We start from the raw sequence: 16,929 nt of genomic DNA, 5'->3' as shown, positions 1-16,929 counted from the left end.
GCGGATGCACCGAAAACGGCCCTCGGCTGACGGGTACGTGTCAGAATGCGAGCTATGCTCTCGCCCTCTTGGCCGATCGGTGGACCACTAATTTATTGGCATGTCAGCAACCCGCTGCCAGGATGGAGCTCCCGGCGGTCAATTATTTCGCGAACGTGCGGCAAAGCTGCAGGCTACGCCGCTTCCGAAACGAGCAGGTCCCGCGGGAAAACGATCCGACGTCCGCACGCAGGTACACCACGCGTTGCGAGATCTCGACAGTTTTTGGGGACAAATTTAATCATTTGCGATGCTTAATTACTTCATCAAACGCATTCCAAAGCGGGCATGACGAAGCGAGCTCTACCTGCGGTGCCGGCATTCCGATCAGCGCGAGTCCTTTCGTTTTTTGTTTCTCTCTCTCTCTCTTTTGCTTCCTCCGGCAGCTGGCGAACCGGGCGAAGGTGCCCGTGGGCCACGAGGCGGTGAACTTTCCCAACGGAGCCCCCGGGTTGATGGGAAAATTGCAATCGCTGTTGACAGGTTCGTCGATCGTGCGGTGATTCTAGAAAGCTTTGCTGCCCTCCGGGAATGCTGCGATTTGGGGTGCGTTTGTTTTGTGCTGCTTAAATGGCTTTTTGTGTCATTCGGTAAATGCACTCCCGACAATTATACGCAACCGGGTTTGCACCGAAATCGCGCTGCATCGATGCTCGTGGTGTAGAATCCGCACACCGGGCCCGGTAAGTGCAGCGCATGATTATTTCCAATTATGGTGCGTCTCGTTCCACCCAAGCGAGAAAGGTGACCTGCGCAGCTTATTCTATGGAGTCGCCTGGTATGCCACGGATCCGGTCCACGTTCATCCTGCTGCACTTTGATCGGCGGAGACCCCCCAGGGCGTGACTTTTCTCGTGGCGCACGTGCGATCCCGTAGCCATGTGACGGGATGTCCCCGACGGCCACGGCGCGTCAAAAACCTCCTGGGTCGGGTTAGCTCGGCAGCGCATCAGATCACAAATCAATTAGCCATTTAGCGCATATTATTATTTCCTTCTTCCACCGAGCGGTGGCCTTCCCGTCCTTCTTGGCCCCTTTTTAACGGTCGTCCACCGAGCGAAACACCCGGCAAAAGGAAGCGAAGCGACCGGCAAACCCTTCCTGGATGCAGCAGGAACACGTTTTCGAGTGGCCAAGACCGGTAGCATTACACGGCTCCGGCTCATCCCGGGCTGCCTTGCGGGGATGTGTAATTTTCGTAATTATTTAATGCACGGCCGACGAAAGCACACTGTTAGATGAGCGCCCTGCGGAGGGCGGAAAACTGGAAGGGAAAAGGATCGCTCACTGGGGGGCTGGGAGGCCGGACCGACGTGATTAATCATTGCAATGTTTTCGATCATAATTTCAAATCAACGCCAAACGAGTGCTGCTGCTGCATGCCGTTCGTCGCTGCATTTTTTCTGCCCACTCTCTCTCTCTCTCTCTCTTTCTCTCGCTATGCAGTATTATTTCATTCATTCAACTGCGCCACATTCCTGTGGACCGGCGAATTCCTGCATACGTAATGGGCGCCGAAGGCATTTTAACGCGCCTTTAGAAAATCGCCTCTCCGAAACGCGCGCAGATTTGGCCACGCAGCTTAGCGGTGCTGCGCATGTCGCAGCCACCCATCATCGAAGCATCATTATCGTTATCGTCTCGGTTCGACGGGGCCCCGTAATGTCATGTGCCCGTCCGGTAATTTACTTAATTTATTGCCATGATCACCTCTGCGCTCGAACGGTCCTTCCCGTTCGTTCCTGCCTCGACAAATCGATCAAACCGTCACGGCAGTGCAAGCTGATCGGGGTGAATCGCGGAAAAACACTCTTTTTTTTACCTTGCACTGGTTCAATAGCGTACAATAAAGGAGTGAATATCTTTAACGCTAAACCACCTAAACACGAACAATGATCAACGTAATACCTGGCGTTTATTTGTTGAGCCATTTGCTAATAACACTTTTTTCTTAGGTGAAATAACGGAACACGGGAAAATCACGATGAAAACGAGAAAACTTTCACGGACTCGCTCCGGCCGGGTCGAATGTTTTGTTAACGAAAAAGTTATCACTTATAATATACTGATAGGAAGCCTTCAGTGTGATCAAACAGTAATCGTTCTGCGTGTTCCGAGAGCTAAGACCGTAATCGTTCTGCATGAGATCCTCGAGTAGACTAATTTCAGCGCCCAATTGCGGCAGGTTGGCCTTGATGATGAGCCATATGATCAACTCCAGCAGGTTGTCAGCGGCCACGTCCATCCGGACTTCTGCGTGGGAGCATAGGTTTATTATTATTTAATTCATTTATTGCTAGGAGGCAAAGGATTTAGACAGGTACACTCACCCTGTTCTTTGCACGCTTGGTCGACAAGCGCAAACGCTTCGTTGATATGCTTTATCATCTCGCTCGGGCAACACTTTTCCCGGAAGCTGTTCAAACTCTCGATTGCTTGTTGATACTTTTCGTGTTTGATAATAGGTACTAGGTTGCTGTAGTTTGTGGAAGACGAAACAAAGCGAAAGCACGCTAAGGTTAATACGTGTATTTGAAGGTGGAAAGCGATGCATCCTACCGGTTGATGTCAAGAAGCTGAGCCAAATTTTCATCAGTCTTTTTCAAGCAAATTAATATCCGTTGTCGATAGATTTCATCATTTTTGCTGCACTTGCTGGCGTAAAGGACGAACAGGGCAGAGTAAATCCCTTGCGTCATGAGTATTGGATACAGCAGGCTTTGATATGACACAAGTTCGCTGGGGAAGAATATCCAGGAATCATTAATTGGCACTCAATTTACTTCACCAAATCATCTTACTCTCCGATCATGATGGAGTCCTTCGGCAGGGCGGGAAACATCACCGTCAGCACTAGGGTGTAAATGCGACTGACGATCGATATCCACTCGTTCATAGCCGGTTCGCAGAGGATGGAATTCGGCGTGAACTTCCAGCAGCTGTACGTCGAGTAGAAGCAATTCGACAGCTTCTCGAACAGCCCATGCAACGGATGGTACACGCTTTGAAAGGCATCGATGAGGTAGCATCGCAGCAACTCCAACCCCTCGAGGTCGATGGAGGTGATACAAAAATTGGGAATGAAATCGAGATCGCGGAATGGGGACGATTGCCGCCCGCGGCGGCCATAACTTGTCGGGTGCAGCATGAATTCGTCCTCCTCGCTTCGTGACGTCACAGAGGAAAAACTTTGCACCGACATTGCGTCGGGTGCGATCGTCGGGGACGGTGCCGCCGGTGAGGATGAATCGCCGTTATGGAGCGATAATCGAGAGTCGGAGTAACTCGAGCGCAACGAAAGCGTCGATGCGCTCTGCATCTCGTAGCCAGATTGGCAAATTTGAGCCGCCGTACGATCGTCCAGTTCACTTGGCTTTGATACGATAAAATTCGTTGCCTTAAGTTGCTCTTTTCGCTTGGCTCGGCTTACGAAAATGGCCACCTTGTTCCACACCTTCTTGATGTCCATGCGTCTGATAGCAACGATGTCACTGGTACCGAAGAGCGTCTCATGGAAACAAGCAAATATCGACGACCATTTTCGTTCCGCGTTAATCTTGAGATCCAACCTGTAAAGATGAAGACGCTTAGTAGCGCAACTGACGCTCAATTGCTTGTAGCGCTCTTACATGGGCACTTTATTGAACACCTGATCCAATGCCATAGAGGCGTTACTGATTTTCACATTTGACCACGTGCCTCCAAAGACGCCTGTCATTGTGTGACCTGCCATCTTGGTATTGGAATCATCTAGCTCGAATTGTTCCGAATCGATCTCTCGTTCTGGATAGTAGAACACTCCCTTGCCGAAAGGGCCATCGATGGTAAGCTCACCCTTGTAGTAAATTCCGCTTGGAAATATGGCCAACCCAGCGGTGGAATGTGTGAGTACGTCGTTGGCGAAAAACCCCACATAATACGTGCCGTTCGTCGTTACGAGAATGCCGTTGCCATGCTTTTTGTCACCCATAAACATGCCAATAAATTTCACACCATTCAGGCTATCCTCCACCACACCGAAGCCTTCTTTTTGGTCGTTTACAAAGTCTCCGTTGTACTGGTACGCGCTCGTCGAGAGTGTACCGAAACCGTTGTACTTGTCCGCCTTGAAATATCCTTTATAGCGAAAGTAGTGCGTCGATCGATTACTTGTAGTTTTCAATCGTCCATATCCGTCATACTTGCCGTTAACAAATTCACCTAGCAAATAGATGAAACATTAGGTCGTCTCCTATCACTTGTTGATGCTTTCTTCTTACCTTCGTAGACGGTGGAAATTCCGAAAACGGTACGATTCATGCGGCCGTATCCTGTGATATTGCTATGGTAAAACTCTCCATTGTACGATCGATCGGGGCTATTCAGCGAACCTATTCCATCCATCTGTCCAATTAACCACATTCCCTCGTACCAGGACCCCGTAAGCCTTTCGTTCCGTTCGCTGTAATCGTACCGCGCAAATCGATAAAGCGGCTGCTTGTCGTGCGTCTTCTTGTCCAAACATTGCAAGATCTGTGTTTTTAACGCACCGAGCCAGTGCATTTTGTCGGCCAAATTCAGCGTGTGACAACGGAGCGTCTCTTCCGGAGTGATGATTGTAATCATATATCGGTGCTTGTCTTTGTACCGGCTCCGATGCAGCTCGCTTACTTCCGTCGTTATCCAGACGAGTCGTAGAGGATATTTCACAACCGTATTCTGGCCTGATAGGTAGCAAAACACGTCGTTAAATAACACGAATCGTGGTGAGGAAGAGAAAATGTTTACATCCAGTAGCTTCAGCGTTACGTCGTTGGAGTCCAATATGACACGTCGATGTAGTTGCTTGATCGTTTGCCATCTTATGTTTTCCTCACGATGCCAAAACTCTTTGGTTTGCTGCATTACATTGCCCATCTTCTCGCTGACCTCTTCGTTAAGGAATCGCATCCATGCTGATTTCACCGTTAGTAGATCGTTTTCTGTGGATTCGTCCAGCGGATTATCAGAATGGATCCGAATCAATAGCTCCGCCAGATCGATCTGAACCTGCACGTTGCCCAAGTAAATCTTAATAATCTCGTGATCCTTTGGCCCCATATGGCCAATACATTCACAATTACAAAAACACTGAACCATCCACTGGTAAAGCAGATAGATCTCACGGTGCATCTTCACAAATATGAGCCGGTTTATTGCATGCTGTACCAGGAATGATCGCAGGGACTGCATTCTCAGCACAAGCAGATGGAATAATGAGGTACAGCATCGGTGGAAATATAGCACACCCTCATACTTTTTTAGTTTTTTAGAATTTAATTCTTTAATATGCTTTGACAGAGCTTGAAGCGTGTCTTGTTCCTTGTTGTATATTTTGAGCACATCCTGTCTAATAGGAAGATGATTTATCAATAGCAAGCTATCGCTTGCCAATACGAACGGAATGTGTTCGCCAATTTCCCGGCCTCGGTGAACTTCTGGAGCAGATATTTTGTAGGTTAACCATTCATCGTCCGATGTTGATTTGATGTCGAACAGTTTAAGATCCGTGGTCAGCGCATATGTCTGGAACTTGCCGCTGCAAACGTCCATCACGTGCTTAAACCGATTGCAAACTGTAGGAGTACTAGTGTTTCCCTCATTTCCTAGCCTCCAACTAACGGCCTGGTTTTTGTTCATATCTCCCCAGAAGAAAAGCTGGCCTTCGATCGTTAGCGCCGATGAATAATCGCAGCAGGAAACTATTTTTGCAACGTTATACACATTGAGCTGATGAATCTTATCCCGACGTATGTGATCTCCGGTACCGAGTTGACCTGTATTGCAACGAAATACGATAAATATAAATCACATTTTTGAATAGAGAAAGATAAAAACCAAAAAAAATATTCAAATAACGAACCAAATGAATCTCACACCGAAATGCATCATGAACTTGATGAACACCTGATGTGCACCAAAATGAACAACAACAAAGAGGCATTCATTCTTTGCACCGCAGCACATTGAAGTGAAAGCAGAAATCATTGGTACGCAATAGAAAACGAACACGGCCAGCGATTTATAAATAAAAACACTACTTAATTTTACGCAGCCGTATTCCAAGAACGCAAACGATTGGTATAAACTTCATTTGGTTCTATATTTGTTTCTATTCTGATCGCAGACCGCACGCTGCAATCTCAACAGTACTCTGCAGCTGGCTGCGCCGTAGATCGAATTATAGTTAAATTGAAATTTCTTCTGTAAAATACTTCGTTGTAGGCAAGGCAGTGTGTTTCATTCTTTAATAGAATCCCCATGTTTGCTCTACAGAGCCGTTTCACCCGCTTTTACCCGTCTTGTTTGAGGTGAGCCTAAGTTTCAGATAACACAGCGTTGGCATTTCATGATTACGTAAGAAACCGGCAAGCATTGCAACACTATGCTTTGTACTTCACAGATTAGCGAAGATGAGTCAAGTTGGCGAAATGGGAAGCGGTGCGGGTAAAGGCGGTGGCGGTGGCGGAACTATTCGAGAAGCTGGTGGATCTTTTGGTAAAATGGAAGCGGCACATGAAGAGGAATACTTCTACAAGCAGCAACGGGAACAGTTGGCCAAACTGAAATCCAACACCGAGGGGACTAAATCGAGCGGGGAGCAAAAGTAGCATGCTGTTTAGTGCATTTCTTCTGTTTATATTCCCCACCATGCTTACCTTTATTAACCTTACCGAAGCTAGCAACTCCTGTTTGATGTAACATGTGGCCATAAACCGACGCCTCATCCATCGTCACTGAAGTATCGATCATCTGATGATGGAGCGGCTGGAAGTTGTAATGCTCGAATATGTTCCGCCAGTCACTGTATCGTCCAGGATCTTCCTCAGCAAATGCATACTTATCGAAATATATATCGTCCTGTATAGCGCTGAACACTTTGGTGCGTTTTTGCAAAGATATGATCGCATAATCAATGCCAGCGGCAAGCTGCTGAACACACTCTTCTTTGACCTCGTGCACCTCTGTTAATTGATCACAGTTGAATACTGTTCCAAAGTCACCTTGCACGAACAAACTTCCGTCATCAGCCAGCAGCAGGATTCCGTTATTGTTGCAGCACAATCGTACAAACCCTTGGCGGTCGGGAAATAGGTGAATCCATTCTTTGAGGGATCCGTTCCTGCTCCTTTGCACTGTTCCGTTTTCGGCCTTAATGGAAAATATCCAATTGCCCTCGGTGTCGAAGTCGGCGATACCCCGTTCCAAACATTGGAATTCTATCCTTTTTTCCGAGGCCCGGTATACGCCTTGCAACAGTACTCCGTTAGCGTCCAAAAGGATGTGAGTCTCGCCAAGCACACGCAGCTTTAAGCCACACGAAGGCTCGTAGTCTTCCGGAAGGACAATCGACAGTTTGTTTTCATCGTTCAGATCACAGTAAATCGAAATCATATCTGTAGTAACCATTTTGATCCTGATTTGCTCGCAGTTACGACTAGACTTAACGATGCATTATAACAAAACTTAAACGACAAATACGACACTTAAGATACATAGGGTTGAGTCACTAAAATTAGATTTTTATCTTGCTATTCTTTTGTGCTCGAGCTACCATGGTGCTTTGTTATTGTTATGATAAGAGCCCATGACAAACCTGAACGAGCTGAAAATGCTCATCGTTTAGGAAACAAAGTTGAGTTCTGCGATATGTCATATGATTTCTATATTATTTTGTGTGATTTGATGAATTAATAAAATGAAACAATGTATTTTTTTTTTCAAATTAAATATATGTGAAAAAAACTGCATTTTTTACATTTTTTTTGCACATATATTTATTGTACTATTTTCCATTTTATGAACGGTTTTCTGGACACCCTATTAGAACTGTCATACCCAATGTTGTCATAAACACGCAAATTATCGACTGTTTGCTTTATTTTAGTTCGGTTCCTTTAGATTCCGAATCAATTAGTGCAAAAATGTCCGTAAAACATACCACAGAAAAGGCTCTACAAATGCTAAGGACGCTGCCACGTGTCACAATCGGAAACATACGCGACAACCCGCAGTCGAAACAGAACGTACGTATCCCCCATCTACACCGGTGGCCGGTTCCTTTGTGCCTTTACATAACCAAAACAAACCCGTCCGCACGGTATAATTTATTGTAGTCCAAACGAGGCCGTGGACAACATGGAGGAGATAAACACGGCGCTGGTAATAAGGGATCTGGCCAACGACAGAACTATATGCGACTCGGCTATGAAACCGGTAACACCCCGTTCTACCTTCGCTTCGGGTACGAGCCGTACTACAAAGGGCACCATTTGAAGCGCGAGTATCCTCCGATTAGCTTGCACCAGCTGCAAAAGATCATCGACACGGATCGGCTAGACTCACGCATGCCCATCGACCTCACGACCATCTGCAACACGGGCTTGTTCGAAATCCGGCCAGACCTGCTGCATTACGGTGTGCAGCTAACGGACGAAGGGGCAGACGATTTTCGCGCGAAAATTAACATCGAGGTTCAGCACGCTCCCGAACCAGTCATTGCAGCCATCGAACGCAACGGTGGCGTAATCCGGACCGCTTACTACGACCCTCACAGTCTGTACGCGGTCGTTAACCCCAAGAAGTGGTTCGAGAAAGGTGTCCCCATTCCCAGGCGCATGCTTCCACCACAGGACGCCGTGGAGTACTACACGAGCGCACGAAACCGAGGCTACCTGGCCGATCCGGAGCAAATCAGCCAAGAGCGGCTCGTGTTAGCGCAGAAGTATGGTTACACGCTACCCAAAATCGAGGATGATCCTGATTACGAAATGCTTGTGCAAACCAAAGACCCACGGCAGATTTTCTACGGTCTGAACCCGGGATGGGTGATCAGCTTAAAGGATCGTGCAATCATTAAGGAGAAAGCTCCAACCATACAGGTTTAGCGCGGCGTTAGTTGAATTGAAATACATTACGCAAAGCATTTCGATGTCCTGGTATAATACCGTTTACGGATGTGTTTTTTTTTCCGAAATAAGCAAATCAACTGCGTTATGATATTACGTAACATTTTACAAAATATGTATCCATCCGTTCGTATTTCGCTTACGTTTATAAATCGATAGAAGACCAACTGTGTCAATCGCAACTATTATAAAACTATGAAACAATGAATGAAAAGTAACATTCCCCCTTCGGTTTAGCGTTAAAAGACCCTCCCTACGCGTTATTTCTACGTTCAGCATCACTTTGCTATTTCCCTTTGGCGGTGCCTAGCTTCACGTTGAAATCTTAGATCCCCACGTATCCTCCGTATTGCCCTTCCCTGGAACCATCCCGAAAAAAAAACACGAATAATCCCCTAAAATACTATCCGCAGCATTCGCACGGCCACATGGATCGTCACCAGCGAAATGATGGCAGTTCTCGCTTCCACCACGACGGCTGTGCCCGCGCTCCGGAAGCTGTTAATCTCGAGCTCGTCGAAATCGTAGTGCTGCGTGTGGTTGTAGTTAGCGAAGTACCAATCCATATCCTCGCGCTTCCGGATCTCGTTCACCCCATCGATCTCCGGATGGTGATGGCTCGAAGGCGACAGATCGATGATGTTCGGTGAACCGAAATGCCGCTCCACACCGTCGGTTTCGATTTTCGGCACAACCCGCTGCGCCTGCCCGGGTGTCGTGTTGGGGAAGTACGGCGTGACCGTGGAGGACACCGGGGCAGGCACTTTCTCGATGGTCGATTTACCCGGCGGTGACCGATGCTGCGTTGATCCGGGTGCGATAAGCGCCGATATCGATGACGGCGTGTTGCTCGAGCTGTCGTAGAACTCCCGGCCGGGAGTCCTTGCAAGATCGCGGATCGTGGGGCTCGGTGTGGTGAAGGCTTTGTTAAATCCTGCGACAGACACACCCGTCGATCCCAGCGTGGGTGTAGCCAGTTCAATCGACAACCGCGTGGTGAGCTCGTTCTCGATCCTTTGGGGTTTGGCCATTTCCGGGGCTCCGTTAACGTCGTCGATGTCTTCGCCTTCGGCAGGTTCGTCTTCCTCGTCGAAGGACTCTTCATCCTCATCGTCGTCATCCATCTCGGAGTGTGGAGGCATCACCACACCAGTAGTTCCATTGTTTGCTCCCACACCCACCTTATCACTCACGTCCGCTCGGGGAGGAACGCGGCCAGATTCGACGTTCGATGGCGCCACTGGACGTTCTTGTCGCTCCGGGATGTGGTGCGTTATTCCATCGACAAAGTACGGCGCGCTATTGTGCGACGGCTTGATGGTGGCCTCGAACTTATTCTGCTGCAGATAACGTGTCGGTTCCGTCACCAGTGGTACCCTTTCATTGAACTCCGTCGGCCATTTGCCCGGTTCGTGCGTATAGTTCTGGTTGATCACCTTCAGCGTAGGGTCGGTGATCGGTGTAAACCCTCCCACTACACCTGGAAGCATGGGGGTGAATCCACCCTTCTGCACCTCAACCGGGGACCCAACCGGTTGTTGTGGTGCGGGCTGACGGAAGGACGTCTGGAAATACGGCCGATAGAAGAGATTGTTCTCGTTCGTGGCACCGGCGTTTTTATCCAATGCATCCGCAGGTGTTTTCAACGTAACCGTGGCATCCGTTTTGGTGCCATCCGTTCGGTAGATAACGCTCTGTTCCGGTTCACCCTGTTTGTATATTTGCACGCGTCCTTTTCCCCTTGTGGTCCCCGACGCCCGGTTGTTGGCATTCCGGCCAGCCCCACCGAACATTTTCCCGATGTTCAGGCTCGGAATAGGCAGCCCGAAGAACGTGAACGGAGACCCAGAATCCGGGCCTCCCGGTGGAACCGCAACACCCGGCGGACGCTGGAACTGGTTGAACTTGTTGTTGTTAAAGTCGACAAAGTTGGCGGTGTAATTCCGTCGATCCTGCGACGCATCATCGGCGAATGAAGTCCCATTTGGTCGCTGGCCGTTCACCAACCGACTGTCGTTCAGCGCGTTCGGATAGTCCACGTACTGGTCGTAGAAGTAGTCACTATCGCCGGGTGTTGGCGACCCCGGATGGAACGGTTGGGCCGGTGATCCTGGCGGCACTTCGTAGTTCTCTAACCCACCACACTCGTCGTAGTCGAGCGCGCGCACAAACACATCTCCGTGATCGTTCGTCAGCGGATGCTCACCATGCGATCCTGGTGCTGTCCTTGCGCCGGTCTGACAATCCGTGCGAGACAACCGCATATCCATCAGCATTTTCCCATCGCGGCAACGTGGACCAGGATAAAGGCTGCGACTTTCCTGCAACCACGCCATGTACCAAAGCATTTCACAACTGCAATCCAGCGGGTTACCTTTCGAGAAGAAAAATCAAAACACAGCACATGAAAACTCGGCAACATCCCTGAACTTACGTTGTCAGCTTACCGTCCACATCCAGGATGGCGATGTTGGTGCGCAAGCTCCGGAAGATGGGCTCCGGTACGCGCGACATCCGGTTATTGCGCAGGCTAAGGACACGCAAGCGCGGCATCGAAGAAAACGGTTCCCCTTGGATACCACAGATCTGGTTGTTATCCAACTTCAACTCCACCAGCCAGTCCAGGCCACGCAGCGGGTTCGGCGTAATCTTGCGAATACCATTTCCGGTCAGATCGAGCACCTCGAGATTGCGCACACTGCGCAAACCGACACTGTCGAGGCTGCGGAACTCGTTGGCCGACAGATTGAGGTACACGATCGACGGCGATCGGTAGAAGCTGTACGGCGAGATGTACCGCAGGTTGTTCTGCTGCAGATGAACGGCCTGAAACGATCGACAACAGCCGGTGTTACTTGGTGATCTCGCAGGTGGGACACCTTCACTTACCTGCAAACTGGGTAGATCCTCAAACACGCGATCCTTCAGCTCCGTCAGCTTATTGTCGGCCAGCACAAGCTCCTGCAGCTCCGGCAGGTTTCGCAACGAACCGTGCTCCAGTAGTGTCAGCTCGTTGCTTGACAGATCCAGGTATTGCAGCAGCGGCAAGTTCCGCAGCGAGCCCTGATCCAGGTGGTTCACCTTATTGTTGGAAACCTTCAGCTCCTCGAGATTGCGCCACGCCACCAACACGCTCGGGGACAGCTCCGTCAGCTGATTGAAGCTAACATCAAGCTCACGAAGCTCTGCCAGCCCAGACAACGACTCCGGCAACTCGCGCAGTTGATTCGCCGACAGATCGAGCGTTTGCAGCGAGCGGCTGTTGCGGAATGCTTTCGGTGAAATCTCCACGATGCTGTTGCGTGACGCGTCGAACTGCTCCAGCAGCGCGTTGCTGTCCAGCAGATTGTCCACCAGCACCTCGATCCGGTTACCCTGCAGGTTAAGCTCACGCAGGTTCTCCAACGGCCCGAAACATCGCTCGTGCAGCGCCAGCACACGGTTGTCCTGCAGATTCAGGATCTCGAGCCGACCGAGTCCCGCCAGACTGCCATCGTCCACGGACTGCAGCTGATTTCGCGCTAAACTGAGGACACGTAGCTGTGGTGTAGGCTTGAAAACGGCCCTTGGCAGTCGCGTAAGCGTATTATCGCTGATATCAAGCATCCGCAGGTTCGGTAGGTCCCACAGCTGGCTAGCGGTTGTCGGTGGTGGTAGCTGCGTGATCCTGTTTGCGTGCAGGTTGATACGCTCAACCGCCACCGGCAACCCAGGGATGAACTCCTGCAGCCGATTGGTACCCGCGTCCAGCTCAAACATGTGGTTTAGGTCACGAAACGTGGCCGGATGAATGACGGTCAGCTCGTTGTTTGAGATGTTGACCGTCTCCAGCATGGGCGTGTGGGTGAATGCACCAGCATCGATCACCGACAGCGTGTTTCCGCTAATGTCCAACCGTCGCAAGGACGGTACACCAACGAGCAAACTTGGATCCATACGCCGGAAGCCGTTGTACGAGATATCGATTCCCTTAAGCCCGGGCAGGTTCCAGAACGGCATCGGTAGCTGATCGTGCAGTGAGTTGTTTTGGAGGCGCAGTTCGCGCAACCCTGGCATCGCCATAAACGCGTCCCGTTCGATCATGCGAATGCGGTTCTGGTTAAGGTACAGCTGCTCGAGCGTCCCATGACCACGCAATGCCCCGAACGGTATCGCTTCAAGCTTATTGTGGCTCAAGTCCAGAAAACGCAACATCGGCAATGCATCCAGCAACGATCGGAGTTCCTCCACACGACCAATCTCGTTTCGCTGCAGGTGTACCATTTCAACACCGCTTCCAGATGCCTGAAGGAACGATTCCGGGTGAACACGCCGCAGATAGTTGTTCTCCAGATGTACCAGCTTTAGGTTGGGCGTTCGATGGAACGCTCCGTGGAAAATCTCCGTGATGCCGTTGTCGTTCAAGTGCAACTCTTTCAACGATGGTAGATCCACGAAACTGCCCTCGGTCAGCTTCGAGATCATGTTCCGGTCCAAACGCAACACCTGCAATCCGTGGATGTCCTTTACTGCCCGTCCAACCATTCCGGCATCCGTGATTTTGTTGCCTGAGAGTTGTAGCGTCTTAAGCGCTGGCAAACCAACGAACGCACGCAAATGCACCCAGCTGATGCCGTTCTCGGAGAGGTTGATCAGCTGCAGCTTGGGAAGATCGTTGAACAGACCCCCTTCGAGTCGGTTCAGGTTGCCACTGCCCGTCACGTGTACCGTCTCGAGACTGACCAACTCGCGGAAGTACTGAGGTGCCAGCTCGATCAGCGAACCACTTTGAGCACTCACGTACCGCAGCTTTGGTAGGCCAGAGAAGTCAGGCAACCGCTTTAGATTCTCGCTCTGGATCGTGACGGCTTCCAGCTTGCGCAATCCGGTCAAACTGTCCACAGGGATGCTGCGCAGGTTGCGCTCGACGATGAAGATCTCCACCAGGCTTTTGTCGAGATCGTTCAACCATCCGTTTGACAACCGCTCAAGCCCGTTGTGGCGTAGCATCAACCGAAGGATGTTAAGCGGAGCGAATGTACGACCCGGCAGTGACGGCAGAAAGTTGTTCTCCAGGATTAGCTCATCGATCGGACGGATGATGGACTTCGAGACCGCTTTCAATCCCATCAGCACCCGTGGTAGATCGCTATGGGAGCACCTGGAATGGAACGTGCGTTAGTGATCGAGCTCTGTTTTTTCTGGCCTATGGAACGACGGAAAAACTCACCATATCTGTATCTCACTGCCACGTTGTGAACACCTGCACGGCAGGATAATGTCCTGGGGTGGACAGATCGTGTCACGTTGCGCAACGACGACCGTCACGATGCAATTGAGCACAATCATCAATCCGAACCCGAGTTGAGCCACCTTTCGGTGGCGTCTTCCAACGCACCACCTGCGCAATGTTCGTGCCATACTGTCGGTTTGGTGGTTCTTCACTTCTGTCGATTCTGGTGCCATTTTCTTTTCGTTTTTCGCTTCCATTCAACACACGTCACTCGTAGCGTCCAGGCGGTAGGTCATTTTCATTCGCGTTTCACTTTTACCACCCACGCACGCTCTCGCTGTCCTTTGGAAATCGCGTCGAGAGAAGGAGGCACAGAAAATTAGCAGCTTTAGCTACGTCCGATCACGGGTCGCTGAGAAAGTGGATTCGTTCTGCGCGCACACCCATCGGAGCCGGGTTAGCTTCGCTCAGTAAAGCCCAAACGGGCATGTTCGATCGATTCGTGACGTCGTGGTAGCCCGTCAGTGGCACCGGAATCAATGCGCAACGATCACCGGGCACGATTGACCACCAACGACGCGACTACCGCGTATCCAAGCGGGAGAACCAAAATGAACGTTTCTTGACCAAGGTCACGCTACGCGAATGCAAGCCCGCGGGCTCCCTTTTGGGCCCCGAAAAGGGGGCCTCATTGTTGACATTGTGCGAGGGTGGCGATTGGGAACGGTTGTGTAACGACGGCAACAAAGCCTACCGCAACATTGCGGCCTGCTGCGTTACCGCATCGCGGATTTTCGCGGGGAAAGACTCAAAGCGACGAACCCCCTTTGTCGCCGCACGTCACACCGATGGACGTCGTCGCGCACGGCATGAGGTGCGTAGTTCCGACAGAGGGTAGGTGGAAGAGGTAAGAGGGTGGCATTAGTGAGAAGAAGAAGGTAAGGTGCTTTTCCAGAAAATACTCTCAACCATCCGTCGGCGATCGGCGTTGAAGCATACTTCCGAAATATGCTTTTTTGTGCATACTTTTGTGCGCATTGTTTCGTCTATCCTCGTGACCGTTTTTCTCGAGGATTTAAAGGGTCGAAGGTATTATTTTTAGTATAGTATTACAATGTGTTTGTGTTACATGTAGCATGTTCAATGTAGCACATAAAATAAACAAAGGAATGTTTAATTGAACACTCCATGGTTTGCAAGTTATTAGAGTCGAAAAATTGCGCCCTACATGATGGATGGCTGCAAACATTACCCAAAACGCTTCTCGGCATGCAAAACCGATTGCAAATCAGGACAGCAAGTGAAGGAAATAAATGCTACATTACCGAAAGCCGCTTCCGCACGCTGCAGCGATTCGGAGCCTGGCGCAATCGCTGTACGGTTGCAGCTTGTGCTGTGTCACTATTTTGACAGGTTACCTGCTTAGAAGCGACACCGATGGCGTGTCTTCTTTTCGACGGCGAAGCGTGGACAACGAGTGAGGGGGAAGGAAGGGGAGGTTCGCTTCTTCGATTTCGTCCCCCACGGGTCTACCCGTCAGCTTTTCTTTGGCGCCCGTGGTGGTGGTGGTCACGCTCGAAGGATTCCCGCTCGGGCGTCCCAAACGGCACCCGTGCGCACGATGGTGTTGTTTCTGGCGCATGCACCAACGCTACACGCATCCACACACCACCCAGGGATGGCGCACCGTTTCGTTTGGCGCAATATTCGTTTTCGTTGAATTTTTCCAACCTTTTCCATTCCTCTCACACTCGTTCGATCGCTCGCTGTGTCTCCTTTTTTTGTTCACCCAGCAGTAAGTTCGCGTATTGCTAACCTAGATCGGCGTCCGGCGTTCGGTGCCGTTGTGTTGGGTGGGTGGAAAAACAGCCCATTGCAACTCCAAAGTTCGAGACGATCGTAAAAACGACGGTGTGGCTTCCGCAGGAGCACGATCAGCGTAGGAAAAAGGGCACGTGGACGGCTTCGTCAGACGAAAAGCGACAGACGCCCGCGCGTCTGGTGCGTTCCGAACGAACAATCGGCATTGAGAGTGAATCTGGTTTTTGGGCCGCCCTGGGTGCGCTGCCCGGGAACGAAGGTGGAGGGGTTTAAAAAGTTTACGCCACCCATCCAAACCCGCCAGAAGGTTGGCGAGGCGTGAAGAAGCTACCCGACGAGCGCTTCCACTTTCATGCGCGTGCTGGCTGGAAAATGGTCGTACTCGTTTATTTTTCCTGAACGAGCCAGCGATTAAAATATGCTTAATATAAACGAACGAGAAAAAAAAATAATACCCAGCACCGTTGGTTACGTGGCTTGAATTTATCTCCGATCAGTGAATGATCATGATTGTCGGAAATAAGCTGCAAAGATGTTCACGAAATCATTTCGCGACGAAGAACCTGCTAAATTATGGCCAACTTAATATAGCAATTTTACAAAATATTTATAAAACAAACTCAAAGCGTAAAAGTGAGCTAAAAACAATCTCATTATTCCCTTCTTCGTTGACTTTTAAAACTGCTATTTTGTTCAAATAAATTAGCTTTTGCAAAGGAAACATATCCTGGAACTTGGATGACATTTAACAGACTCGTCTTGATTAAACGATTAAGTCACTATAAAAACAAGCTACCTGGCATCATTAGACCCTTTTCTTAGCACTGTTCTTGAGCCCAGTGCACTTCTAGGGCTGTGCATTTTGTCATACTCCATTTCGTGAAGCTAAACAGAGCCTATTCGGCTAGCACGCTCCCGGCTAATCGCTCC

At 50.0% G+C, this 16,929-nt stretch overlaps 4 protein-coding genes across 6 annotated transcripts; 2 read left to right on the top strand and 2 right to left on the bottom strand.

The window, feature by feature from the left end:
* Positions 1-1,998: 1,998 nt before the first annotated feature.
* On the bottom strand, positions 1,999-7,467 carry LOC128719989 (alsin homolog). Its single transcript, XM_053817277.1, has 7 exons — positions 6,717-7,467; positions 4,299-5,834; positions 3,669-4,239; positions 2,841-3,608; positions 2,599-2,778; positions 2,370-2,515; positions 1,999-2,292 (listed from the first exon to the last, which is right to left on the bottom strand). The coding sequence occupies exons 1-7, from the start codon at positions 7,465-7,467 to the stop codon at positions 2,042-2,044; spliced, it is 4,203 nt and encodes a 1,400-aa protein (XP_053673252.1). The 3' UTR covers positions 1,999-2,041.
* On the top strand, positions 6,018-6,933 carry LOC128730201 (ATPase inhibitor A, mitochondrial-like). 3 transcript variants are annotated; one of them, XM_053825113.1, is made up of 3 exons: positions 6,018-6,047; positions 6,283-6,368; positions 6,461-6,933. In XM_053825113.1, exons 2-3 carry the CDS (start codon positions 6,319-6,321, stop codon positions 6,666-6,668), a joined length of 258 nt encoding a protein of 85 aa, XP_053681088.1. In that variant the 5' UTR covers positions 6,018-6,047; positions 6,283-6,318; the 3' UTR covers positions 6,669-6,933. The 3 variants fall into 3 exon arrangements, with proteins under 3 accessions (XP_053681088.1, XP_053680335.1, XP_053679582.1); XM_053824360.1 differs by having other exon boundaries at positions 6,018-6,138; XM_053823607.1 differs by lacking the exon at positions 6,018-6,047 and having other exon boundaries at positions 6,159-6,368.
* Positions 7,468-7,982: 515 nt separating the features above from the next.
* LOC128731863 (39S ribosomal protein L15, mitochondrial) lies at positions 7,983-8,989 on the top strand. Its single transcript, XM_053825013.1, has 2 exons — positions 7,983-8,084; positions 8,175-8,989. The coding sequence occupies exons 1-2, from the start codon at positions 7,983-7,985 to the stop codon at positions 8,943-8,945; spliced, it is 873 nt and encodes a 290-aa protein (XP_053680988.1). The 3' UTR covers positions 8,946-8,989.
* A 372-nt stretch (positions 8,990-9,361) lies between these two features.
* Positions 9,362-14,411, bottom strand: LOC128730672 (protein artichoke). The gene is made up of 4 exons (XM_053823746.1): positions 14,176-14,411; positions 11,856-14,106; positions 11,414-11,792; positions 9,362-11,340 (listed from the first exon to the last, which is right to left on the bottom strand). The coding sequence occupies exons 1-4, from the start codon at positions 14,409-14,411 to the stop codon at positions 9,362-9,364; spliced, it is 4,845 nt and encodes a 1,614-aa protein (XP_053679721.1).
* Between the last annotated feature and the right edge of the window lie 2,518 nt (positions 14,412-16,929).

The sequence above is a fragment of the Anopheles nili genome, chromosome 2 (genome assembly GCF_943737925.1).
Source record: "Anopheles nili chromosome 2, idAnoNiliSN_F5_01, whole genome shotgun sequence".
NCBI lineage: Eukaryota > Metazoa > Arthropoda > Insecta > Diptera > Culicidae > Anopheles > Anopheles nili.
The sequence above is the reverse complement of the archived record's forward strand: the minus strand, read 5'-3'. Positions and strand labels throughout refer to the sequence as shown.

What these genes read in the sequence shown, in the direction of transcription:
- LOC128731863 (XM_053825013.1), top strand. Translation starts at nt 7,983, where the DNA reads ATGTCCGTAAAACATACCACAGAAAAGGCTCTACAAATGCTAAGGACG. An exon ending in ACCCGCAGTCGAAACAGAAC is followed by an intron (nt 8,085 to 8,174) that starts GTACGTATCCCC and finishes AATTTATTGTAG; the next exon opens with TCCAAACGAGGCCGTGGACA.
- LOC128730201 (XM_053825113.1), top strand. Translation starts at nt 6,319, where the DNA reads ATGTTTGCTCTACAGAGCCGTTTCACCCGCTTTTACCCGTCTTGTTTG. An exon ending in TTTTACCCGTCTTGTTTGAG is followed by an intron (nt 6,369 to 6,460) that starts GTGAGCCTAAGT and finishes TGTACTTCACAG; the next exon opens with ATTAGCGAAGATGAGTCAAG.
- LOC128719989 (XM_053817277.1), bottom strand. Translation starts at nt 7,467, where the DNA reads ATGGTTACTACAGATATGATTTCGATTTACTGTGATCTGAACGATGAA. An exon ending in CTTCGGTAAGGTTAATAAAG is followed by an intron (nt 5,835 to 6,716) that starts GTAAGCATGGTG and finishes GTTGCAATACAG; the next exon opens with GTCAACTCGGTACCGGAGAT. An exon ending in CAGCTTCTTGACATCAACCG is followed by an intron (nt 2,516 to 2,598) that starts GTAGGATGCATC and finishes CACAAACTACAG; the next exon opens with CAACCTAGTACCTATTATCA.
- LOC128730672 (XM_053823746.1), bottom strand. Translation starts at nt 14,411, where the DNA reads ATGGCACCAGAATCGACAGAAGTGAAGAACCACCAAACCGACAGTATG. An exon ending in GGCAGTGAGATACAGATATG is followed by an intron (nt 14,107 to 14,175) that starts GTGAGTTTTTCC and finishes GTTCCATTCCAG; the next exon opens with GTGCTCCCATAGCGATCTAC. An exon ending in CGCCATCCTGGATGTGGACG is followed by an intron (nt 11,341 to 11,413) that starts GTAAGCTGACAA and finishes TCTTCTCGAAAG; the next exon opens with GTAACCCGCTGGATTGCAGT.